The sequence below is a fragment of the Zootoca vivipara genome, chromosome 12 (genome assembly GCF_965207765.1).
Source record: "Zootoca vivipara chromosome 12, rZooViv2.hap1.1, whole genome shotgun sequence".
NCBI classification, from domain to species: Eukaryota; Metazoa; Chordata; class Lepidosauria; order Squamata; family Lacertidae; genus Zootoca; species Zootoca vivipara.
Window position 1 is genome coordinate 43,129,543 of NC_142595.1, and position 27,797 is coordinate 43,157,339.

General features: G+C 41.0%; 2 protein-coding genes across 2 annotated transcripts; both read left to right on the top strand.

The window, feature by feature from the left end:
• Window positions 1-538: 538 nt before the first annotated feature.
• On the top strand, window positions 539-10,268 carry LOC118078221 (vomeronasal type-2 receptor 26-like). Its single transcript, XM_060281302.2, has 7 exons — window positions 539-584; window positions 1,427-1,469; window positions 2,523-2,814; window positions 3,587-4,426; window positions 5,654-5,881; window positions 6,886-7,012; window positions 9,367-10,268. The coding sequence occupies exons 1-7, from the start codon at window positions 539-541 to the stop codon at window positions 10,266-10,268; spliced, it is 2,478 nt and encodes an 825-aa protein (XP_060137285.2).
• Window positions 10,269-19,446: 9,178 nt separating this feature from the next.
• Window positions 19,447-25,544, top strand: LOC118078222 (vomeronasal type-2 receptor 26-like). The gene is made up of 4 exons (XM_088655653.1): window positions 19,447-20,247; window positions 21,832-22,059; window positions 23,263-23,389; window positions 24,643-25,544. The coding sequence occupies exons 1-4, from the start codon at window positions 19,447-19,449 to the stop codon at window positions 25,542-25,544; spliced, it is 2,058 nt and encodes a 685-aa protein (XP_088511779.1).
• The last annotated feature ends 2,253 nt before the right edge of the window (window positions 25,545-27,797 follow it).

Consider the following 27,797-nt stretch of genomic DNA (forward strand, 5'->3'; position numbering starts at 1 on the left):
TATGACATCAGCAGGCCATGTGCACATGCCATGGGGTGTCCTGACGTCACTTGCACATGCTGTGGGGTGTGTTGACGTGTCATGCAGATGCCCCATGGTTTGCACATGTGAAAAGGCATTCTGATGCTGTGTGGCCCGAGCCCCCTCAATTGCAATGGCAAAGTGCATCACAGATTAATTCGATCTGAAAAATTAACCCCTCAGCTAGACAAGAAAGAGGCCTTGTCCTGATCCCAGGCATCCTCTGAGGTAAGTCCTGATAGTCCACACAGCAGATAGCATAGCTTCCAAGTTATCCCTTTTTTACAGGGATTTTCCCTTATGCTGAATAGGCTTCCTCGCGAGAAAAGGGAAAACTTGGCAGCTATGGCAGATAGTCAGCCCAGAGTGAGGGTGAAGGGGAGAGGCTTCAGGTAGCCACAGACGCTGAGAGAGAAGGAGCGAGGGCTGTGTCTCCTCCTCTGCAATAGAGTCCTGTTTCAGTTCCTTCCCCTCCCCCACTCTCAGTGCAGGAAATAAGGGTTGGGAAAAGGCTAGAATGATTAGGAAAAGCTGTGTCACAGTGGAAAAATGCAAAGATGGAGGTATAAATGAGAGAGGACAGAACTTTATCTCCTGCTTATCTGATGGATGTGCTGGCTCCTTGATTACTGAGCAATAAAGATGATTATTGAAAGCACTGGGCCTGGATCTGCTTACAGCATCAGACAACAGAGAGAGGGGCTTTTCTGGCAGCCTTCCAATGAGCCATGAAGTGCTTAATGCTTTAATGTGGAACATTCCCTTCTCTGGAGCATAATGGAACACAAGCCTTTCCATTTTCTCCCATGGCCTGGCTAATCCACTATTATTTTCATTCAGATCTTTCCTGCTCTGTCCAATCTGCAAAGCAACAGATAATATCTTCTCAAGGGGGCAAAACATATTTTGTTTAATGTTTCTGCTGCACATGGTGCCAGACCTTGCAACCCACCCACCCCCCGCGACTGTGTACCATGTTATTATCTTAACACACAGTAGTTCATTATTTCTCTAGCAATATCTGTAAGTTATTTTGAAGCCCATATGCCACAGAGAAACATCAGATTGCTTCTAAAAAAAACACCCCATTTCCAATGACAGCTATTCTACCATTAATAAACAGAGACTAGAGCTGATGAGGGCAAATAGTATGCTGGCATTGGGTGAGGATAAGCATTTTAGACTCAAACAGGTGCTTTATGGTTAAGAGGAGAACCTCCACATCTCAAGATGTTATGTTTACCTTTCTGGACCCTACTCATAGTGTTCCCTCTATTTTTGACACGTTCTGCTTTGCATTGTGTGATTGACCTCTTCAACGCCCAACACCAGTATTATCAGCCGGGACACTTTATTATTGGTGGCATCACTTCACAATTCCTTGCACCTATCTTCACTTCAATAGACTTTGAGGAAAAGCCAAAGGAAACACCTGCTGATGAATATGTGTAAGGACATATTTTTTATTCTTTTGGGGGGGAAGCTTGTGGTTATGTACGTAAAAAATAAACATTGGAACAGGGGGTACGCTAATAAGTAATTGTAATTCTTATATTTAAATCCTTGTCATATTCACACTGTCCCTTGTATTTTTGATATGTTTTATGATTTGTGATATTATGCGTGTTGATGCTGGTCTGCGACTGTATTAATAAATTCATTCATTCATAAACATTAGATAATAAATGTGATAGTATGATCAGAAAGCAGTCTCCTCAGTGTTGGCAGGTGTCTAGTAGGATTTGTAGTAGAGAAGACAGGCAGTAGATTGATCTAGAGTCAATGACATGGGGCCATTGTCTGGACTGTCCATAAATAGGAATAGGGGAGAACATTAGCTCAATTTCCATTGAAAGGAAAACCTAATAGATTTCCTGAAAAGTTTTGAAACATAAACCGCTGACATCCTTTGAAATTCACATTTGATCTGCAGCCATATTTTACCCTTCTTCCTACTCTGCCCTTCAGCAGTTGTGTCATACATTTCAGTCTGTTCTCCACAGGGAGGTGATAAGAACTAGCAAATGTAAGAAAGTCCCTGCTGGCTCCAGCCAAAGGACCATAGAGCCCTACACTGTGATCTCACAGTGGCCTACCAGATGGCCATGAGAAACCCACAAGCAAGTCCTGAACGTTACAGGAGTCTTCTCAGCTCCTATTCCCAGAAATTGGGATTCAAAGGCATAGTGCCTCCAATGGTGGGGAGAGAACATAGCCACTACGATCAGTAGCTATCTCCCTTGATACAAATGTCAAATCTTCATTTAAAGTTGTATAAGTTGGTAGACATCGCCAACACTTGTGGGAACAACTTTCATAGTTTACCTAAGTGTTTACTTTCTTTGGTCTACCTTGGATCTTACAAAATTCAGTTTTATTGCATAGCCTCAATTTTTAATCTTGTGGGTTAATGTGTTTGTGTGTTTATTCACTTTCTAAACATGAGCTCTGTGCAGCAGGAGGGGAAACCCACCAAATGCATAATCCTTCTATTGTTTCAGTGCAGTGCCAAAGAACTACCAGCATGTCCTTTCCTTAGTCTTTGCTGTGAATGAGGTGAACAAGAACCCCAACATTTTATCCAACATCACTTTGGGGTTCCAGATCTATGACAGCTACTGTGATGCCAAGATGACTTATCAGAATACTTTGAACCTCATCTCTCATCATAGGAAAACCATCCCCAACTACAAGTGTGGTGTTGAGAAGAACCTGATAGCTGCCATTGGGGGCCTTGACTCTGAAACTTCAAGCCACATGGCCTCTATCTTGGAACTTTATAAGATTCTACAGGTAGGAAGAGTGTGGCTGGAATGAAGATTCCACAACTATGGCATATGATTTAGCCTTAGTGTATATTCCCAGGGCATTGAGAGGGGGAGAAGAAAAGGAGACTGCTTTTTGGAAGGCTAAAACAAATAAGTCTTGCGTATTTTTATTTTTTTTAAATAACATAGTTATCTGTAGAAAATAGTCATGAATTGTCAGCTGATTATGCCAAACTTTGCTTCTGCCTCACTATCATACGTCTGGTTGGCCTCAATAATTTTCAGCCATGTAAGTGGTCCTTGTGAGTAGAAAATATGGGAAGGTTTGAGAACCAATGCTTTAGAACAGGCATCCCCAAACTTCGGCCCTCCAGATGTTTTGGACTACAGTTCCCATCTTCCCCGACCACTTGTCCTGTAAGCTAGGGATCATGGGAGTTGTAGGCCAAAACATCTGGAGGGCCGAATTTTGGGGATGCCTGCTTTAGAATATTCTCCAAATTTTGCTCTGAAGTATCACATGGAAACCAGCTCTATTTCCTCCCAGCATCATTTTGGTGTGCTGTAATCAGAAGGAAAGGTGTAGGCGTGAAGAGTTTGGTTGGTGTGATGAAACCAAACCAGCACTCACCATAATGCATTTGCACTGTTTCAGCCTAATGGAATGGAGTTAATGGAATCGTTGTGGTCCCAATCTCTCCCTCTGCTGAAGCATGATGTACTGAAAAGTGTGTTTGATTATTTAAAGACATAAATATCCTACCTGGTTATTTAAAAATCCCTCTGTTCTTCGCTAGATCACCTATTCTTCATTTACTCCAGCGGTGAGTGAAAAAGACCATACTTCTTCCTTGTACCAAATGGCTCCCAGTGAAGCACATCAATACACGGGCATTGTTCAGCTTCTTCTCTATTTCCATTGGAAGTGGGTTGGCATACTTGTCACAGCTGACGATAAAGGAGAAACCTTTGTGAAAATGTTGACACGCCAGCTTTCCCATAATAGCATCTGTATAGCTGTCACTGAGAGAGTGGTAAACTACGGCGGTTCTGGTGGTTTGGGGATGATAGAGAAATGTCAGAATATGGCCGAGTCCCTAAGCAAAACGAACGTCAATGTATTTGTTGTCAATGCAGATAAAAACACCAAGACAGGTTTGCAATGGCTGCTACTAGTAGGCATAATGATGAGTGTGAGTCCCATAAACAAAGTGTGGGTTATGACCGCTGACTGGGATTTCTCATCGGAACCATATCACAAAGATCTGGATATACAAAACTTCCATGGTGCCTTATCCTTTGCCATTCATTCCAGTGAGGTTAAGGGGTTCCACAGTTTCCTCCTGAACCTAAATCCCCACTCTGAGTCCGATGGATTTATCAGGTTGTTCTGGGAACAGGCATTCAGTTGCGAGTTTCTAGATATGGAGACGGAGGAGGAATCCTGCACTGGTGAGGAAAAGCTGGAGAGCCTTCCTGGGGCTTTTTTTGAAATGCAGATGACCAGCCAAAGTTACAGCATCTACAATGCCGTCTATGCTGTGGCACATGCTTTGCATGCAATGTTGGCATCCAGAACCAAACATAGAGATATGGTGCTTGGTGACTTTCTAAGACCTCAAAAGTCACATTTCCAGGTAAATATTAACATGGAAGCAGGTCATGTTTTTAATGAATATCTAAGCATAAGACTAAAGCATGGAGAGAACACATAGATGCTTCCACTTCCACAGAAAATGTTGCTTTTTCATTTGGTCCTTTTTATCTGATAACCCTGGAATGTTTTATGTATTTATTACCCTAGGGGCACAGAAGTGGCCCTAGTTAATGTGAGAATCAAACACATGGTTCCTTGAGTTTAAGCTGCATAACTCTGTTGCTAATAAAAACTTGTTTCTTCAGATACAATGGATTCTTGTTATATCATTCTGATGCTATCAATAGATGGTTCAAATTTCAATTAGATCTGATATAAAATACCACAATTAAGTTTAAAAGTGCTAAAAAAAACCCACTTGAAACCTTGTTTTTTTCTACCCAAACATGCCATATACAGTCATACGCTTCAGGTTGAGTACTTTCCATTTAAGTACTCCGTGGACCTGTCTGGAAGGGATTAATCCACTTTCCATTACTTTCAGTGGGAAAGTTCGCTTCAGGTTAAGTATGCTTCAGGTTAAGTAGGGACTTCCAGAACCAATTAAGTACTTAACCCAAGGTACCACTGTATTTATATCCAATTGTGATAAAAACTACTGTACTTACTTCTGGTTTGTCAAGCAACACACACTTTCATTGGTTTGGTGAAATTGGATAAGCAGTACAAGAGGGGTTTTTTTTTTGTATTGAAGTCTACGGAAGCATGCTGGCAAATTTAAGTCAAATGTCTTGCTAATACTGCAATGCTTGAATGGTTTTAGCTGGTGCTGAAAAGAGTTGAATTTAAAGTTTAAGCCTCCTGTCCAACCTGTGTGGAGACACATGAGGCCAAACACTTTTGCTGTTTACTGGAAGCTAGGAATTAGGAATTAGGAAATTTCATAATTTATCCCTGTTTATTTGGGTTCTGCTGATCCTCAGTTTCTCACTGTTGCTAACAATAAACCACAGAAAATTGGAAAACTAATAAGGTTTACTTACATTCAATGAAGGCAGCTACTACTTCTAGGTAAAAAATGCTTCTTAGCTGCAAAATACAAAATAAGTTTCTAAAATGGAAACGGGGCAGGTATGTCTCCCCTTAAAACTCAAGGGGAGTTTCAACAAATAGTATGAATTGATCCCAGCATGAAGGAAAAAAAACAGAACCTTTGTGGTGCGTTCTCTATTTTACCAAATCTACAATTCTCTTTCTTCCTCTGTAGCTTCAACCTTTCCTGAGAAATATCTTGTTTAACAACAGTGCGGGGGACACTGTCTTTTTTAATGAGAAACGTGAGCTAGAAGGTGGATTTGATATTATCAACTGGGTGACTTTCCCAAATAAGTCTTTTTTAAGAGTGAAAGTTGGGGAAATGGATCCTCAAGCTCCACTGGGCAGTCATTTCTCCATTGATGAAAAGATCATTACATGGCACCAGAGTTTTAACCAGGTGAGACAGAATTGCAGCTTCTGAGGTCTATAGGTAGACAATCACCAGATTTGTTTTATAACCATGAAGGAGTTCCTTTTAGCTTCATTGATTCTTTATATGGTTAGGGGTGGGTTTCTTACATGTCACTGTAGCGGTCTTGGTTGCCAGGGTTTAAAACCCTGCAGCTCTGCCCTGAATCACTGGTTGAAGCGCCTACACTATCTAGTGGAACCAAGATCTGTTGACAAGTGGAAGGTAGTTAGTGTGGTGTGCCTAGCAACAAAGGGTTAGAGCCTTTGTAATCATTCAGTGGAATAACATTTTAGGTGTCAGGGAATTATAAATTTATATCATTTTTGGCGTGTTCTTTTGCTCCCATACACCTCTGCCTACCCACTGTATTTCTGATGTAGCGATGTTTGAAATGTTATTTTCCTAATGTGGAATTAAAATCGAGTAATGAAATAAATGTTTTATAATGAGAACATCCACATGCAACAAGCACAGAAAGCATGCAATGCAAAATTGTGCTCCGTAGGAATCTTTCGTTTCATTTCTGTGATTCATTTCTTTAAAGGTACCAAGTTGCCACTTGCATCTTTAAAAACATATTATGAAAGGGAAACGCATATCAGTAGATCCTTTGTCTTGGACATTTTCTTTCCCTAAGCCATTTACTGGCTGAGTGGCTCAGTTGGTTAGAGCATGGTGCTGATAATGCCAAGGTCACAGGTTTGATCCCTTTATAGGACAGCTGTATATTCCTGCATTGCGGGGGGTTGGAGTACTTGATCCTCAAAGTCCCCTCCAACTCTATGATTCTATTATCTTCATTGGGTTGAATATGCACAAATATTGGTGATTGTCACAACCATTGTATAGTTAGGGGTACTAATTAATTTATTTTTTTTAAAAACCCTCTGGGTGCCTTATTTCAATGCAGCACCCTGTTGATGAAAAGGCAAAGAACAATATATATATATATAATAGAATACATGCAATACCTTCTGTTTTATGGGCAGGTGGTGCCCCTTGCCTTGTGTAATGATCACTGCCATCCAGGTTACAGCAGACAAAGGAAAGAGGAGGAACCATTTTGCTGCTATAATTGTACTCCATGTCCAGAAGGGAAGATTTCAAACCAGACAGGTAGGGGACTGTATGCTATAGTATATCAAATATATCGAGAACATGTTTGTTTTTTAGCTGTTTGTGATAGAATAGATGCCTTACACAAGACTTGAAGATAAATCTTTACTTGTCAGGTTGTCTATATATATATATATATGGGACCCAGGTGGCGCTGTGGGTTAAACCACAGTCTAGGACTTGCTGATCAGAAGGTCGGCGGTTCGAATCCCTGCAAAGGGGTGAGCTCCCGTTGTTCAGTCCCAGCTCCTGCCCACCTAGCAGTTCGAAAGCACATCCAAGTGCAAGTAGATAAATAGAAACCGCTCCGGCGGGAAGGTAAATGGCATTTCCGTGCGCTGCTCTGGTTCGCCAGAAGCAGCTTTGTCATGCTGGCCACATGACCTGGAAGCTGTCTGCGGACAAATGCTGGCTCCCTCGGCCTATAGAGCGAGATGAGCGCCGCAACCCCAGAGTCGGACATGACTGGACCTGATGGTCAGGGGCCCCGTTACCATTATATATGAATGAATGCAATGTGTTTCTGTCCCTTGAGCCCAAGAGCGGGTTTAGTCAATTTTGTTTTCAAAGCTGCTTCATAGCAGAGCATAAGCCAGGCATCCCCAAACTACATCACTCCACTCCAGATGCTTTGGCCTACAACTCCCATGATCCCTAGCTAACAGGACCAGTGGTCGGGGAAGATGGGAATTGTAGTCCAAAACATCTGGAGGGCCGAAGTTTGGGGATGCCTGGCATAAGCTAATAATCCATAGCTTGCCTGTCCTCTGAAACTCCTCCAGATAGTGTCTGCTTGAAGTCAACATGGAAAGGATAATGTTCTTTTGTTGTTGTGCAGGAAGAAGCTGACAAACACCCTCATTAACAAGAACAACAACAACCTCTCATTTGGTTTGGTGTATGTTAATTGGCTCTGTTATCATTGGCACCAAATAGTGGCATTACAACTACCTAATTCCATATATTTCGGGATGTCTTCCATATAAATAGTGTGTTAGTGATAGAAGTGTTTTATCATAAACAATACCATAAACAGTCAAGAAACAGATTTTCTGCTCCACACCTCCACACCTGTAAACTTCATGGATTGCATGGACTGCAACTTACTTAACCACCAAAACTCTCGAATTGTCAATTTAAGAGGTTTTTTTGACCATATTCCTAGGTGTGTTAACTAGGTTATATTAGTACCGTTAGTCTTCCGTTGATATTAAGCTTCCTTTCTGGGATAGGAAATGCTGTGAATATTGGTAAATGAAATTTCCTATTTTACAACCATTTCTACTGGCAAGCTGTGAAACATTAAAGTTTAATTAATATTTCTCCATCCAGATAGCTTGAAAGTTCTTAGTGCTAGCATAGGGACTTTATCCCTCTAAAATTTGAATTGTATAAATCTATAAACACAAACTCTTTGAGAATTAATATTTAGGAAAGCTTCCCTATGGTGGTTATATCAACGGTTGGAGCTTGTTAAAATTCTTTGTGGGTGGTTTTAAGAAGATTTACGACTTGTGACACACTTTTAATTGAGCTCGCTAAAAATGGAGGCCGGGGAGTGGAAAGCAGTCAAAGGGCGGGGGAGCCATGGGTTTGTTATAAGATGTTAGTTAATATCTGGATTTGGCTGACCCTGCCTGGAAAGACTGCAAATCTGCGACTGGAGGAATTAATGAGCAGAAGCCTGGACATAACTTATTGGATCTTTAAGAGGGCATCTGTCCGTTACAAACGGCACATCTTGGAATATATTCCAGTCTGGAAGGAGAATGCAAGGATTTATGTGAAAGCTGGACAGAAAACATAGGCTTTGTGGTAAATCTCGCCTGAAAACATTTCAGAGGCTGTTGGAAAAGATCTGGACTATGTTGGATTAAAATGATTGGAAAGAACTTGGAACTTTGATTAGAAGGGCAGCAATTATCGATATTCAGAACCCTCAGAATTTGAAGCATGGGGAAGAATTTTTTTATAATTTGGCATACTATTTGGTTTAATAGATATATATTTGTATAATTTGGAATAATTGGTTTGATATGATTGATTTGTAAGTGAAAATCTAATAAAAATTGATTATTATTATTTTTTAAAAAGAGAGTTATTATTTAGATTTAATTCTGATTGAATTATCCACTGGGAAGCATTCTCCAAAAATAGCTTACCTTAAAGACAAAACATGTTAACACTCTAACAATTTCCTGAAAAAGGTAATGTTTTGTATTGTGTATACTGTAAATCACAGTGAATTCTAGAACAGTACAATTCAAAGTTTCCTGATCCTAGACCATAAATATTTGTATCTCAGTGGGAGTCAAAATGCTATAACTGTAATCATGATTTCTTTATACTTCAAGATATGGATGATTGCTTCCAGTGCCAAGATGATCGGTATCCTAATCAAGAGAGAAACCAATGCATTACCAAGAAAGAAAACTTCCTATCTTATGAAGCACCTTTAGGCATCAGTTTGGCTCTTCTAGCTCTGGCTTTTTCTGCAACTACAGCTTTGGTGTTTGGAATCTTCATCAAACATCAAAAGACTCCTATTGTCAAAGCCAACAACCGGAATCTCACTTACACGCTGCTCATCTCCCTCCTGCTCTGCTTCCTCTGCTCCTTGCTATTCATTGGCCGCCCCCAGTTACTGACCTGCAATCTACGACAAACTGCTTTTGGTATCATCTTCTCAGTGGCTGTTTCTTCTGTTTTGGCTAAAACCCTCACTGTGGTTCTGGCTTTCATGGCCACCAAACCAGGATCCAAGATGAGGAAATGGGTGGGGAAAAGATTTTCAACTTCTATTGTTCTTGGTTGTGCTTCTGTCCAGGCAAGTATTTGTATAGTATGGCTCTGTACTGATCCTCCTTTTCCAGATGTGGACATGCACTCTCTGCCAAAAGAAATCATAGTGGAATGCAATGAAGGTTCAGCCAACATGTTCTACTATCTTCTTGGTTACATGGGTTTACTGGCTCTTGTTAGCTTCGTTGTGGCTTTCTTTGCTCGGAAGCTGCCAGACACTTTTAATGAAGCCAAATTTATCACTTTCAGCATGTTGGTGTTTTGCAGTGTGTGGCTTTCTTTTGTTCCAACCTACTTAAGCACCAAAGGTAAGTACATAGTGGCTGTGGAGATCTTCTCCATCTTGGCCTCCAGTGCTGGGATCTTGGGTTGTATCTTCTCCCCAAAATGTTATATCATTGTCTTCAAGCCTGAACTCAACTCAAAAGAGCAGCTAAAAAAGAGAAATAAGTAACAATCTAATTGTTGAAATCATATAGTGGATACCTTTTAAAACATTTTAAGGTTTGTTTGTTTGTGAAGAGTTCAGCTTTCCGGTACTCTTGATATAGATGCTGCTGACTGCAGTACACAACAAATATAGACCTACAGGATTCCCTTTCCATGGTACAACGTGAAATCTGGCCTTCTGAATGCTCCTTAGTCCTTGACTTATCTAATTTAAATCTCTTTCAGATATATTTCTTATATGTATTTCTACTTGCACACCTATTTTTTTTATTGTATTGCTCTGCTTGATTTACTACAATTCTTTAATATACAACATGTGACAGTAGAGGTGGAAGAGACCTTAAGGTCATTCAGTCCCAACTCCTGAATGCAGGAATCTCAGCTAAAGCACCCATGACAGATGGCCATCCAAGCTCTGCTGTAAAACCTCCAATGAAGACGAGTCCACTACTAACTGATGGAGTCCCTTCCACTCTTTCGTCAGCCTTTACTGACAAAAAGTTCTTCCTGATGTTTAGTTGTGTAATCTCCTTTCTTGCAACTTGAATCCATTGGTTTGGGTCCTACCCTCCAGAGCAACAGAAAACAAGCTTGCTTGAGACAGCCCTTGATATATTTAAAGATGGCAATTATATACCCTAAGGATATTAAACATATTATGGCTAAATATACACATTCCATTGTACTGTTTCTTCTAAGGTTTGGTTTCCAGACCCTTGAACATCCTGATTACCCTACTCTGTACACGCTCCACCTTGTCAACATCCTTCTTCAATTGTGTTGTCCAGAATTGGATACATTATTCCTGGTATGATCTGACCAAGGCTAGAGTGGTACTATTACTTCCCTTGATCTGGACTTTATATGTTTGTTGATGCAGCCTAGAATAGAATTAGGTCTTTCTTTGCTGCTGCATCATACTGTTGTGTCAGGAATGAGCCAGCTCCTAGTGAAAGTTTGCAGCTAACTGCAGAAAACAGCCAGGAACAGAGAGGCTGCTTTGATGTTAGACAGAGGAAAGCCAGCAGCTGCATATTCCAGCTCCTCCTGACCTTGACGTGCAAGGAATGGAGAGCAGGCTAGAATGCAGTCAAAGCTTACTGGAAGCACAAACATGTGGGAACGAGTTAAGAGATAGCTTCTCAGATAACGGGAAGAGGTGGGAGCTGACCCTCTCAGTCCAAGTTCTTGGTGAATGTGAGGGTTGCAAGATAGGAAGCAGAACAAAAGATATAAGAAGTGAAAGTTCAGTTGCTTCTGGTCATGCCAGAAGCAGTCTTCAGAAGGGTGCCGGAGGCTTTGTTAGAGCCGTCCCGAGCTATCTGTTTGTTTGTTTGTTTGTTTTTGCAATAAATCCTCCTTTTTAATTAGCTACGCTTAGTGTGTTATCAAGCTGAGAACCTGGACTCCTGACATGTTGACTCATGTTAAGCTTATCCACCAAGACCCCTAGATCCTTCCCCCATGTTCTGCCAGTAAGCCTGGTTTCCTCCATCATATATTTCTGCATCTGGTTCTTCCTGTCTAAGTGCAGAACCTCCCTATCAAAATTCATTTTCTTATTTTGGGTCCAGTTCTCCAATCTATTAAGGCTATTTTGAATTATGATTCTGCCCTATGAAAGGACAGAAGCTGTAAAGCTTTGCAATGAGGTGGAGGAGTATTATTCTGGTGCTTGTGCTGCTGGTGCCGTTCCCTCATATGGTGTGCAAATTCCATAGTTTTAAATGTATTGCTAATGATCCTGTCCCACATACATGGCACCAGCCAGGTGAAATCCTCCTTGGTTGGATTGTGTCTTTTATTATCCTTTCCTGATGTTGACCTCAGGAGACCCCCCACTGCAAGCCACTATTTCTCCCTCCTCCCTGAAATGTGCTTGGATTATATTTCATAAGTGATTCCAACTTTATCCCTTCCAAATGGTGTGTTTGCTATATCCCCCACTCTTTACCTGTCAGGTGCACAGAGTGGCTTACATAATCAAACAATAAAACAATATTTAAATCAACTATTAAATCATGCCTATTTCCAAAAAGGGAAAACCTTAACCTTGACCCAACTAATCAGAAATTAAATGCCTGAGTAAAACAAACAACAACCTATGCTTGAATAAGTGAATGAGACAGCAACAACTGCTGAAGCAAAAAAATAAAACTGAAAAGTTGAAAAGCAGCCTGCATCTAAAAGGACAAGCTGACCGTGTGTAAATGTGCTTTACCTCACTGGTAGGTTAGAGGAAAGATTATTTATAGTTGGTTGCAAACACTTGGTTCACATATTGTGTCCTCCATCATGGAGAGCCACATGTTGCGGTGAGATCACCTAAACTGTCTCCTTGTTGCTGGGGCGGGCCCGATTGGATGGCCACCGCACCCCATTGGGTGCACCTCTGTTGCCGCGGTAGAAAATTTGGCTGTTTGGGCTTTGATTGGAGTATTAGGGGCTGTTTAAAGTGCTGCATCGTGCACCGGATCCCCCCCTCCCTCCCTATAATTAGGGCAGTGTTTTTGACCTTGCTATGTCTGTCTAGGGATCATCTGCTTTTGGAGCGGGGGGCAGGTAGGAATTTTGCCACTTGGCTGTTTGGCTGGTGCCATTTGGTTTTTGCCTACCGTGTAGCAAATTGTCACAACTTTGTAAGGTTGGCGGTTAGGCATTGGTTCATTGTTTGGTGGAGGGGATGTGGTTGGCTATGCCTGCTGCTCATTTGCTGCTGCTGCTAGGGAATTCTGTTAAAGGAACCCAGGGGCTTGATTTGCTCTGTCTGATCCCATATCAAATAGGGTCATGCCAGAGTCCCTGGGAGCAATTGGGGTGAACTAAGAGATGGAAATCTGCCTCTGTGCTCCCCCGGTATGTTTTCCCTTACTGACGTCTGGAGGTGTCCAGTTGTCAGTCCTGTTCCTGCCGGAGTGCAGCTTCAGGTAGTCCAAACCAAGGCCTAAGCAACCATTCACATGCTGTAATCGATAAAGCTGTGGCCAAATTAATGCCAAAAACCTAACAAATATTCTGTGTCTATTGTGATTTATTTTGGGGAGTGGTTTGGGGGTCTTCACACGCAAATTCAGGGGTTGCTTTATACAACCTGGAGCTCGTAGCCACCCAGTTGGGGGCGGCAAGAGTAGCTATGCAGCACTGTCGCCTTGCAATGCAGGATATTGAAATACTTCTCTGACAAGTTAATTTACACAAAAGCAGTCTTCCAATTTATAATTTTGTTACATAATCTAGGTGAAGAGCACAGGCCACTGAGTGGCACTGAGCCAAAATTTCTCAGAAGCCCCCTTTTTCTCCCACAGAAAATAATTTAACTTTGCGGAATTTCCTTCTAATATTTCCCTCCTCCCCTCCTCTCTCTCCTTTTAGCCAGCAAAACCATTGCTCACAATTTCACAAATAATTCTAGTTCCAGGTCATTGTGGAGAATGTGACATAATCTCAGCAGGGGAAAAAAAGCGAACAAGGACATTGTGGGGATTTAATGTGCTCTAGCTAAATGTTCAGGGGATTGGGGTGCTAATGCTTATATTAGTTTATTTTGACCAACCAGCTTTCCCCATTAACTTTAAAAGTAATACCCAGTCTGAAAGAACATCCTATTTTGTACATTGGTTGTGGTAACCAGTCAACTGAACAAGGACTTGGACTAACAAATGCACTTCCTTTCACATCAGCATGCAGCAATCCAAGCAGTAAAGTAGAGAGGGATTTTGGACTGGAAATGGAATATGAGAATGCCCATCATAATATTGCCATTTCTGTTCTAAGCAAGGCTGCTTTCTAAGTTCATCATTCAGAGCTCACCACCACTGTGGTGACCAGAGCGGGTAGTCTTACTGTGGAGCAGCAGAAAGTTATGTTGACATTTCACAGACATGGTTATGTCAGCCCTTGATAAATGGGATCCTCCTTAACAAGGGTCCTGGTTGCGCTCGGGCTCCTAAGGCACCCCCACTGGGTAAGTTCTTGTTGGGCATGGCCCAAGCCTTAACAGTCAGGCCCTGGGATCACGCCTGGCTGTTTGGGCCAATCTGGATGCATGGCGTGATTCCAGGGGTGTATAAAAGCGGCAGCATGACGTAATTGGGGGCACTTGCTTCGCGATGCCGAACACCCTCCCTCCCTAATTTTAGGTTGTGCTCTTTGGCCTTGCTTTGGATTGGGTCGCTTGTTTTGGAAGAGGGGCTGGGTAGACATTTTCCCATTTGGCAGATTGGCTGTAGCAACTTGGTTTTCGCCTACCCCCTTAGCAATTGTCACAACTTTGTAAGGTTTCGTGGTTAGGCATTGGTTTATTGAAATGTGGGGGAGGTGAGGTGCAGCCATCACCTGCCCCTCTGGGAATAGGGTATTCCGGTAAAGGAATCTGGGGGTCCTGGATCTCATCCGAAGTCCACTTGAGTGGCTAGGGCCGTGGCAGGACCACAGGAACCCCGGGACGAGCTTCGGTTGATCTTCATCGATGTTGCTCCCTCGTTTGGTGTTTACCCTTTCAGGCTACCAGCCAGAGAGGCAGGAGTCGGTTATAATTTGTTGCCAGTGCCGAAGCCAATACCGCTCACTTTTGCTGTAATCAGTGAAGTTGTGGCCTAAATTATTGCCCAATAACTTAAACTAAAATTATGTGTCTGTGTGAAGTTATTTACAGGGGAAGGGCTTGGGGGCCTCTAAGTGCAACCCTGTTACTACTGATGCAATGCCAAGCCCCAAAACACTGCAGCAGTTATTATCTCTTCCATAATTATCAAACTTACAGTCATTATTTCAATGGCAAATCCAAAGCTCGGAGCTTCCTCCCAGAGGTATGGGGGCGGGAGAAATAAGCAAGTGAGTGAAATAATATAAAGCCCCACTGAGGTAGATACACTTAAGTGTAGGGACTAAGGGCCGGCAGGGCTATGTCATTTCAAACTCTGGCAGTTTTCCCCTTTCACTGTATAGATCACTCAAGCATTCAGATAATGTTCTTAAAATACAGAAATGCCTTAGAAAGCCTTTAGATTGCAAATCTAAAAGTGAACACAAGTCTCTTTAACTAGTGCATTGGCTGGCCATCAGCTAAAATTTAAAGTGCATTCTTTAAAGTAGGATGAATTAAAATTATTGATTAGGCTACAGAGAACCATTTGGAAATCAACTGTGCAGCTTTGACATCAGAAGGATGGTGACTGTGGTGTTCATGGTTCTTGTGGTGGTGTTTCCTCATGTGGTGTGCAATGCACACAATGTTATGTGTGCTGCGAATGATCTTGTTCATGTTCCACATGAGTGGCACCAGCCAGGTGAAATTCTAATTGGTGGGATTGTGTCTTATATCTATTATCTTGTACCCGGCGTTGACTTCAAGAAACCCCCATCTCAGGAGCAGATTGATGTTCCACTGTAAGATATGATTCCACCCCCTAGATTTGAACTTTCACTATACTTTGACAATTCCTTCTGTTTTCATGACTGCTGACCCATGAGTGAGTGTGTGAATAAATGTGTGCATATTGGCAAGAAACCATTGTTCATGCAGACAATGAAATGTTCTAAAGCTTAATTTATAATGAATTAAAATAGATGTTCAAAATCTCATTTCCCAAAAAGCCCAAAGCATTCCTTTTGGGGATTATTGGGAGTGAGATTCCAAGAGACCCAAAGTGATGCCCAATTGAATGTAAAGGAGTAATTAGGCATTGCAAAATGAATTATCTTTGCTCAGTTATGTCCCTATCCCAGGCAACTGAATCTATTTCAAAGCAGAGCAGACCTGTAGATCTGGGGGGGGGGGGGGAGAGCACAATTTCATGCACTGTTCAGGCATTTCAGAATTCTACAATGAAACATCGAATTCTTCTTGCAGCGTGGTGACAAAATTCTATCAGCACATCCTGGCTTTGGTGTTTGCCGTCCATGAAATCAATAAAAACCCCAAGCTTTTGCCAAATATCACTATTGGATTCCATATTTATGACAGCTACTATGATGCCGGGATAACATATCGTACTACGTTGGGCCTGCTCTTCCAGTCACATAGGTTTGTCCCTAACTACAAATGTGGCACAGAGGGGAATTTAATGGGAGTCGTTGGTGGTCTGGATTCTGATACCTCTTCACACATGTCAGACATCTTAGGCCTGTACAAGATTCCACAGGTAGGATTCATCGGTTGGGTCTTCTCTAATCCCATCCATCTACTCTTCTTTCCTCTTTCAGATAGCAATTTCAAGATTGAAATAGAGAGAGGTTTTTCATTGGGGAAAGGTAGGGTGAAATACACGGATATGATGGGGATATGAAATGTCTATTCTGTAGATTTGTGGATACATCCAAAATTCCCTCACTTTAAATTATATGAGGGTTGATAACATGTAGGCCTTCAAGTCTTTGGAATTTCCATCACAGCGAAGTACAGCTAGCCCATCGTCAGTCAGCTTAGCTCTCCTCTGTTCTTTTTTAAATAATACAGTTTTAAAACTATCCAATTCAGAAGCACTTTTGAGATGAGGAAGAAGAAAAAGGGTGTACTGAATTATTATATAGTCTTGTTGAACTTTCACATTTGTAAATTTCAGTTAAAATGTGTTTAATCATGGTTCTTTTAATAATGTTTTATGGATATGTTAATGTCATTTATGCAGCTGAATAATTTTTTATTGAGTTTCTGATAATTTTATATCATATAACAACAAGACCGTTTCAAACATTAAAATACAAGGTTATTTTGAACCTTCAGACCTCTTTCCCTCCCTCCAAGGGTTCCATATTGAGATTTAAGTTCACTGCATCTTTTACTCTTATCCATCTATTATATAACCATAATTACCATAAATAATTCCACATTACAAGTTCTAAATTATAAGATTTTAACTGTGTACAGCGATCTTTTAAATAAATTACAAATTTACTCCAGTCTTTAGAAAATACTTGATCTTCCTGGTTTCGGATCTTCCCCGTCAGTTTTGCCATTTACGCAAACTCAATCATTTTCATCTGCCATTCTTCTTTTGTCGATACTTCTCCTTCCTTCCATCTCTGGGCTAGTAGCATTCTCGCTGCCATCGTTGCATACATAAAAAGTCTTTTATTTTCTCTTGGAAAATCTTCATCTATCATACCTAGTAAAAAGGCTTCTGGTTTTTTGATAAATGTATTTTATTTTACTTTACACTTTACTTAACTCATTATATATCCCAGAAAGCCTTTACTGATGTACATGTCCACCACAGATGTTTAAAAGTCCCCTCTTTCTCTTTACATTTCCAACATAATTTTGAACTTGTTTTGTACATTTTACAATTTTACTTGGTGTTAGATACCAATGATACATCATTTTCATATGATTTTCTTTCAATGAAAAGCATGCAGTAAAATTTATTTCCTCTTTCCAAAACTTTTCCCAGGATGAAAGTTGGATATTATACCCAAAATCTCTAGCCCAATGTATCATCACTGCCTTTTGTTCTTCATCTTTTCTATGCCATTCTAAATGTAGTTTGTACATTTTTGATAACACTTTCACATTATTTTCCATCAGCAGCTGAATATCCATCTTGATGCTATAGCAATTCTACCAATTATTAGGTTAGAAACTTATATGATTATTTTGGAAATCTGACTTTTTTTAAAAAAAATGCTACTCAGTTTTACATGTAAGATACAGTAACATTTTGGTTTTATCTCATTGTTACCTAGGGGTTATTTTTTACAGGTAGGTAGCCGTGTTGGTCTGACGTAGTCAAAACAAAAAATAAAAAAAATTCCTTCCAGTAGCACCTTAGAGACCAACTAAGTTTGTCATTGGTATGAGCTTTTGTGTGCATGCACACTTCTTCAGATATTTTGTGTGGCAATTTATTAAACATTGTTGAAATTTAATTGATCTTATGTAAACTGCTTAGGAAAGCTTGGTTATGTAAAGTGGTATAAAATTCTAATTAATAATAATAACAAATATTGTTCAATATTCTACAATTTTATTATTCTAAAGTAAGAAGAAAAGCATACATTATTTTGCATAACCTAGGGGTTACATTTGTAAGAATTACTTATGGATGTAATATTTCACATACGTATTCAGATGGAAATCCATATTATTACTTCAGATTAATGTGATGAATAGTATAATAATAGTATAATAATACTATGAATAGTATTATTCATAGTATAATACTATTATTGATGAATAGTATAATAATAATAATAATAATAATAATAATAATAATAATAATAATTTATTAGCGGCTCCCAATCGAGTGTTAAAAACAATACAGCATTAAATATTAAATATTAAAAACTTCCCTAAACAGGGCTGCCTTCAGATGTATTTTAAAAATAGGATAGCTGCTTATTTCCTTGTCATCTGATGGGAGGGCGCTCCACACTACCAAGAAGGCCCTTCGTCTGGTTCCCTGTAACCTCACTTCTCGCAATGAGGGAGCCGCCAGAAGGCCCTCGGCACTGGATCTCAGTGTCCGGGCTGAACGATGGGGTGGAGTATTACACTTTGAGCAATTTTAAGATGTCGTAGGGAACAGGATTGCCAAAAAATGGCAAAATCTCTTCATTCCACAATGAGAACAAATGAAAAAGGGTGTTTAATTGCACTTGATAATTCCTTGCAGGCTACCTTTGTGATACTTTTTGATCAAAAGGCAGGATAGAAATAAACATTGCAACCCTATTTACTTGGAAATAAATCTCACCGTTCAACAGAGGCTATGCTAGTACATGTTTGCAGAGGATTGCAGCTTAAATAAGTAATAACTCAATAACTCAATAAAATAAATAAATAAATATGTATTGCTATCCAAGGCTGGATCTAGACATGTCAAAGAAGTGATTCAGTTAAACGTGTTGCAAGTTCATACCGGGAAATCTGGTAAGATGAGACTCCACAGCACAATCTGGTGTCAAAGTGTTATATTGCATATACAATACATAAAAAATATTGGGTATATATATATATATATATATATATATATATATATAACAATCTAGCTGAGTCCCAGGTCTGCTCAGCAATAAACCTTAATTATATCAATTGGTCTTAATTGGAGATAAAAAAAAAATATAGGATTATAGTCTAAGTATGATCCTTTCTTGAAATGTCTCCTTTTTAAATTTTTTAGTTTTCATATGGCTCATTCCAACGAGTCATTAATGAGCAAACTGATCTTCCTTCTTTTTACCGCATGGTCCCTAATGAAGAGCTTCAGTACCAGGGAATTATTCATTTACTTCTGCATTTTGGATGGAAATGGGTTGGAATCATGATTTTGGATGATGACAATGGAGAGCATTTCTTGAAGACTTTGGAGCCCATGTTTTCGCAGAGCGGGATCTGCTCAGCTTTCACCAACAGAGCTCCAGATGAGATGCGTTTCCAGAACCTCGCTGAAATGAACGATTACATTTTGAATAGCATTCAAGGTTTCAGAAAAACCAAAGCCAATGCAGTGCTTATATATGGTAAAACAGCAATCATTAGATGGCTGGCAGCCATTCTGTGGTGGAAAAAGTTATTGCCTTTAAGCGATCTTCAATATGAAGAATATATGACTCCTGGAAAGGTGTGGATTACGACAGCTCAAATTGATTTTGCATTCTTTGTCCTGCAAAGGACGTGGGATGTTCAAATGTTTCATGGAACAATTTCATTTACAGTTCACTCAAATGAACATCTTGGCTTCCAAAATTTTATTCAGTTTATAAACCCTTCCAGTTCAACAGAAGATGGCTTCATCAAAGATTTCTGGGAACAAGCATTTGATTGTTTCCTGCAAGATTTTGATGAATCCTGTACTGGAGAGGAGAGATTGGAGAGCCTTCCTGGACCTTTTTTTGAAATGAGCATGACAGGCCACAGCTACAGTATCTATAATTCTGTCTACGCTGTGGCACATGCCTTACACAGAATTTCTACATCTGAATCCAAAGACAAAACAATGAAGAATAAGGGTGGAATAGATCACCTGAATGTGGAACCTTGGCAGGTAAGTTGGCTACTCCTAACAGAGGATCCATGTTGTGCACGGCCCTGGAACTCCTCCCCCAACCGGCTTGGAGGCGGGGCTTTGTCCCACTCCAGCTGGTGGTGCCACAATCATGCCACTGGCCTTTAGCCAATTGGCAACGTGGCAAGGCTGAGGGTTTGGGGTATTTATTTGGTGGCGCGACATGGGAAACCCCTCTTTCTTCACACTGCCAAACACCCGCCCACCCACCCATTTGTTAGCTTGCATCTGGCCTTGCTTTGGACTTCTGTTGGTCACCCCTTTTGGAACGGGGGCCAGGTAGGAATTTTTTTCCAGTATGGCAGATTGGCAGTGGCCACTTGTTTTTTGCCTACCTCTTAGCAATCATCACAACTTTGTAAGGTTTGGCGGTTAGGCATTGGTTTAGGGGAATGTGGGGAGGGGAGGTGCGGCCATCACCTGCCCCTCCAGTTGATAGGGTAGTCTGTTAAAGGAATCCGGGGGTCTGGATCTTGTCCGAAGCCTGGGGAGGTTCTAGGGCCATGCCACGACCCCCGGGAACCCCAGGGGTGAGCACCAGTCAATATACATCGATGGAGCTCCCCCTGCTGGTTGTTTACCCTTCCAGGCTTCCTGCAGGGTGGGCAGGAGCCAGTTATAATCTTGATACCAATGGCTAAGCCAATACCGGTAACACTTGTGTATTCCATAAAGTTGTGGACAAAATTTGCCCATTACCATTTAAACTAAATTCTGCCTCCACTGTGTCTTTATTTCCATGGGGGACGGGTTTCAGGGCTCGAAGCACAATAGCTCCTCGCTGTCAAAGATCTAATGTATATTACAGATGTGGGATGTTCAATTTTCATTATGCTTGGCAGAAAATGGGGACTCCTCCCTCCTCTTGTGAATCTTTTAAATTCTTTTCACTGCAAGGCAAGCTGGCCCAAGGATCCACTGCATGCTAAGCGCCTCCTTCCAGTGTATTTTGACATAGGAATTATCCTTAAGTGGCACTATCTTCTATAATTCTATAAAAAATGATAGTGAACTCTTACTAATATTGTAAATATTTATCCAAAAGTGTCATATAATTGTTGGCAATGTACAGGTGGAAATTAGATACCAATGTTGGATATCCTTTATGCTACAAATGAAGCTATGAAATCTAATTACGTATCTCCACTAATAAGGTTGGGGCATGTAGAAAGTACCATCTACAAATATCTGTGAAAGGGAAAGCAACCCATTTGTGATTATTCAGATTATTCATTCATTGACTATTTGAATCAAAATAGTCTTGAACAATTGATATTCTGCAAATGTATTAAAATGAATTGAATTGAATTGTCCTTGTATGGTGCCTGATAGACATATCCAAGTTCTATGCTTTATCTGTCAGCTTGGTTCTACCATATTCAATCTACTCAATATAAGCCGTGCTATTTTGTGAAGATGGAATCTTTTTTGTTTTGTTTTGTTCACATAACATTTATAGTGTCTGGAAATTGCTTTCTTAATGTAAAATCTATAGAAAAAGTATATTCTCAGTGAGAATATTTCAATATTTTAAATGCTATTCTATTCTCTTTCTTCCTGTAGCTCCATTCATGGCTTCAGAGGATCTCATTCAACAACTGTGCTGCAGATGAAATCATGTTTAACAAACATGGAGAACTATCATCTGGGTTCGATATTACAAGCTTGGCCACTTTCCCAAATAACTCGTATGCCAGAGTCAAAGTGGGAAGACTAGATCCTCAAGATTTAAAAAGAGATGTATTATCCATTAATGAAGAGAGAATTGAATGGCACAGAGATTTGACTCAGGTGAATGGGATTTATGATTATCCACTGAGTGGTTAGTCAGTACAGTGGTACCTCGGTTTAAGAACAGCCCTGTTTATGCATAGCTGCCAAGTTTTCCCTTTTCTTGCGAGGAAGCCTATTCAGCATAAGGGAAAAAAGGGAGAACTTGGCAGCTATGTGTTTATGAACTATTCGGTTTACGAACTCCGCAAAACCAGAAGTAGTGTCCCGATTTGCGAACTTTACCTCGGTGTAAGAATGTTAGCCAAACGGTGGAAGGGCACCAGCGGCAGGAGGCCTCATTAAGGAAAGTGCACCTCAGTTTAAGAACGGTTTCGGTTTAAGAACGGACTTCCAGAATAGATTAAGTTCGTAAAACGAGGTACCACTGTACATTGAAGGCAACCAATGGAGAGACTCTTCATGCAATGTGTCATTGATTCTTGCTGTAAGCTGAAAAGGCAGAGGTGATATGTATCCCAGGTTGAGTTCTTGAAATGGAAAAATAGCCTCTTTTTTGATAGGCTTGCTCTCCCCTGGAAGGAGCAAGTTTGTAGATTGGGGGTAGCCCCAGATACAACATTGTCACTTGTGGCCCCAGTGGGATCAGTGCATAGGACTGCCTATTTCTAGCTTCAACTGGTTCACCAGCTAAGGCCCCTTTGGGATAGAGATGACTTGGCCATGGTATTTCATGATCTGCTGATTTCCATATGGAATCATTACAGTGCATTCTATGTGCAGCTGCCCTTGAAGATGACTTGGAAACTTTATCTGGTGCAAAAGGCAGTAGCCAGATTATTGGCTGGCATTGCCTTTCGAATTCACGTAATCCCTGGCATTGGGTGCCAGTTCATTTTGAGGCCCAATAGAAGGTCCTCAAATATCTAATAGACTTTGTCCTTCCACACTGACTATACCAGGTATTAAGATCAGCTTAAATAGTGTAAGCCACGCCCCCGGTTGACCAGATTGGTTGGCCCAAGGACTGATGCAGCCAGGGACTCCCTATGATGCAGGGGCCAGCCCCGCCCCCCTGCACACGGGATGGGCTCATGACCAGCCCACAACTTCCCTTCCCTGGGGAAGGGAAATGGCTTAATTGCACATTGTGGATTGGATATCATTGTTGGATATCATCAGACGTGTAAATGTTGATAATATCTAAATCAACATTTCTGAAACATTTTCTCAATGCTAAATTCCTCCTTTGTTTAAGACCAGGTGCCTCCCTTCTCCTTATGTAATGAGAACTGCCTGCCTGGTTACAGCAGGAAAGTAATAGAGGGGGAGAAATTTTGCTGCTACATTTGCGCCCCATGTCCAGAAGGGATGTTCTCAAGCAAGAAAGGTAGGTTATACATTGTAAAGACACATGGATATAATGAAATGACAGCTGAATCTGTGATTACTGACAACAGAATGTCTAGCCTGTGTTGTTATTACTGTAATGCCTACAATTGTTCCTCCACATACCCACACCACCCACTTCTGAAGAAGTGTGCATGCACACGAAAGCTCATACCAATGACAAACTTAGTTGGTCTCTAAGGTGCTGCTGGAAGGAATTTGTTTGTTTGTTTGTTTCACCAGAGTAGTTAAGGGCAATGCTACAATAACAGAGTTCCACCTAAATGCAGGTGGCTCAAGTGAAGAGAAATTTAGGGCTTAACCACGTCAGTGATTGCCTGCTTGGTCCAAATGTATTGGTTAAAGTTTTGTGATGAAAGGCTCATTCTAGGCCAATTGAATGTAGGTTTCGCAAAGAAGAGAGTTTCCTTTTATAGAGATTCAATGATACACTGTAGTGGCAACAAACATGAAGCTTTATTAAAAATACAGAAACAAAACTATAGCAAAGATATGCCACACTTGCTCTCTGATTACATTTAGAAATGAGAACCATCCTCTTGGGTAAATCTGGGTAGAGGAACTCCATACTATGTGTGATATGTGTCTTTATTCTGATTCCCTTCCAAAGCTGCAACCCAAGCCTTATATAGCTATTATCTTTAATAGCTCTATATGGCTATTAAATAGCTACTGCCATATAGCATGGCTTCTGTTCATCTATATTCACAAAACAATGGTATGGAAAGCCAACGAGAGATCAAGTTAGAGAAGCAGGGTCACCTTTCCCTGTCTCTCTCTCTCTCCTGATAAAGGTCATTCATCATAAATATAACATTTCTAGCAATATTGCCATGCAAAGAAGCCTGATAAGTGTGAGAAGATGTGAAATAATTAATAATATATTTTTGAAGAACAGAATGACATAGAGCAAGAAGTATGACCAAGATTTTAGATAATGTCCCTGGATGTCCTGCCAACCACTACTGTATTTCCCATTTCATTTCAACCCATCCTTTCAATAATTAATTGTTCTTGGTAGATCATGTGATTTTTTCAAATAGAAGCCAATATTTATAATATCTCAAAACCCTTACAGAAGCATATTAGGCTAGGAGGGTAGAATGGACGGTAGCCTCATGTTCAGAGTTTTAGTAATAATTACTAATAACTACTTCTTAAGATGAATTCCAGGAAAGATACTCATTGTTCATGAAAATAGAAGTGTTTAAGAAGCATATGTTCTTTTTTTAGACATGGATTATTGTATCAATTGCCCAGGAGATCACATTCCAAACAAGGGACAAGATAAATGCATCCCCAAGACGCACAACTTCCTCACTTTTGATGAACCTTTGGGCATTACTCTAGGTTCTTTGGCTGTTCTTTTTTCTCTGATGACAGCTATGGTACTTGGAATCTTCATTAAGCACCGGGACACTCCCATCGTCAAAGCCAACAACCGGAGCCTCACCTACTTTCTTCTCAGTTCTCTCTTTCTTTGTTTCCTCTCTGCTTTGCTCTTCATTGGAAAGCCTCAGAAGGGGACCTGTCTCCTGCGACAAACAGCTTTTGGTGTCATCTTATCCATTGCTATTTCTTCTGTTTTGGCCAAAACCATTACAGTGATTGTGGCTTTTATGGCCTCCCAGCCAGGAAACATTTTCCGGAAATGGGTGGGGAAAAGATTGGCATATTCTCTTGTCTTGGTTTGCTCTCTCCCTCAGTTTGTCATTTGTGTTATTTGGTTGTGTACCTCCCCCCCATTCCCAGATTTGGACATGAACTCACTAAATGGAGAAATAATTGTGGAATGTAATGAAGGGTCACTTTTCATGTTCTACTGTGTCCTGGGGTACATGGGAATTATGGCGACCATCAGCTTCAGCATGGCTTTCCTAGCGAGGAGGTTGCCAGACAGTTTTAATGAAGCCAAGTTCATCACCTTCAGCATGTTGGTTTTTTGCAGTGTTTGGTTGTCCTTTGTGCCAACCTACTTGAGCACAAAAGGAAAATACATGGTGGCTGTGGAGATCTTCTCCATCTTGGCTTCCAGTGCTGGGTTACTAGGTTGCATATTTTCCCCCAAATGTTATATTATTATATTGAGGCCTGAATTGAACAAAAGGGAACAGCTAATAAGAAGGAAGCAATAAAAATCAAATAGGTTCTATCCATAGCTAGTCCTAATCAGAGTAGACCCCTTGAAATTAGTGAACATCATTAACTTGGTATGTTAATGTCAATGGATCTACTAAGACTAAAACTTAGTTTGATACAACCTGCTATATATTTTGTTCCTACTCAGGAGCAAATGCCTCTTCTCATTGATGTTTGTTGAACAGACTAAAAGGTTACGGGCCTCCTTTGAAAAAGCAGATTTCCACATTATTGTCTTTATTGCTGTCTCTTGTTTTGTGCAATGCCTTTATTATGTTTTTTGCTTTCACAATCTATAAACCAATAAAGACTGGCTCCATTTCTTTTATTGCCATACTACCTTTTCCCAACCAATATTTGTGCTGTTAAGTTAAACACATTGACCTCATTGCTCAATTTGGATTTGCAGTCATTATCTAGGACAAACATGGGGAACTCGGCCGCTCTCTAGATATTGTTGGACTCCAAATCTCATCAGGCTTAGCCAACATGACCAACATTCAGAGATGATGGAAGTGGGAATTTAATAACATCTGAAGGACCACTGGTTCTCAGTTTCTGCATGTTGGTCTTTTTCTGTGTTTGGCACAGAAAAAAATTGTTTGTGACAATTGTGCTCCAGAGAAAATCCGTATATAGTGGCCATGGAGATCTTCTCCATCCTTGCCTCCAGTGCTTGTTTTCTGGGTTACAACTTTTCATCCAAATGGTTTCTTGTTGTGCTGAGGTATGAGCTGAATAATATGCACCAACTAATAAGGGGTGGGGGAATAAAATATCAAATGTTCAGTCCCATTTGTTTTGCCACATTTTTTTTTGTTTCCTCTGAAGTAATTGTTGGTAGATTTAGCACTGTGAAATGTGTGGCCTTTGGTAATCCACTTTAAAGATCTCACCTAGCTCCTCTCAGATCCCAATCAGATAAAATTCTTTGGAATGTTTGCCTGCTTACTTAATAACTAATTTGGGCTCAGTCTCTATTCATGTTTACATGGTCTAGAGATGATGATTGTTATTTTTAAAAGACCAATTATGTAGAGGTTGTAGCATATTTTCAAGAAATGTATGTAATGGCATCTATGAGCAATCTAGACACAGATAAAAACAGATACTAGAGGATGTCCCTAGAAGACCTCATAAAATTTGCAGAGGTATATGCCAGCTGCTTAACCTAAATAGAAAAAAAAATCAACCCTAAACTTCTCCCATCCCCCTCTTGGGGTCATCTTCTTGCCTTGCTAATAGAAACAACAAAACTAACCAATGAACTTTCACCACAAGATTCAGCAAAGCTCTAAATTCACTTTTATGCTATTAAGGAATAAAGATTGTAGCCCCTCAATTCCCTATGTGTGGACAGTGACTCTTGTAGAACACATACAGGGCAGCTGAGTCTCTATTGACGCTTTCGCTCTCAAAATATATTGTGCATGTCACAGTGGCCGGAGTGGGCTACTTCAGAGTAACGACGCTACGCAGCTCTGCATTTTATTCTTTTATTGGTGCTGCGTATTTACAGTGCTGAAGTATTGCTATTTACACGGAGTGATGTGGTCAGTCGGTTCCAGAACCTCCGAATGGCTTTTGGCGCGTCTTTCTCCAACACAAAAGCTTTGGCAGACCCATCCTCTTTCCCCTCCTCTTTCTGCGTAATTCCGGAGTTGGGGGGATGGGTCTCCCCCCCTTATTCGCCCCTTCCTGTCCCACCTGGGACCCTGGCTCCTCTACCTTGCCTGAGCCTCGGACACGACTTCCTGCTTCCCCATTGGAATCGGAACTCTCTCTGCTTTCCCCTGTGCTCGGGGATGGGCTTGAACTCAGGAGGGGAGGGACTTCGCGATATCCCCTGTCCCTCACATCCACCCCCCTCCCAAGCTCTCCTTCACCCCTCCCCAGGTCCCCCCCAGGTGTCGGTGACGACTGGAAGCCTAAGAACTCAGTGCTTTCCGAGCCCGTTGGTGTGAACACCTCCCCCCAGTCCTGCGAGCCCCCCCCTTCCGCCTGGGAGGACGGGAATCCCAAAAAGTCCGTGGCGTCAGAGCTGGTAGGGGTAAAAATGTTCTGCCAATCTGCTCCTTCCTCTGACTGGGTGGATCTCGGTGACACCCATACCTCATCCTCTGGTTCCTCAAACTCCGCTTCCCAGCGCCATGGTGAACTGCTCTCCCGTGCTTCCTCCCCCTCCCCCTCCCTTTCCATGTGCCAGGGCTTGGGTCTATGGGGAAAGAGGGCGTGAAATTCTTCTACCA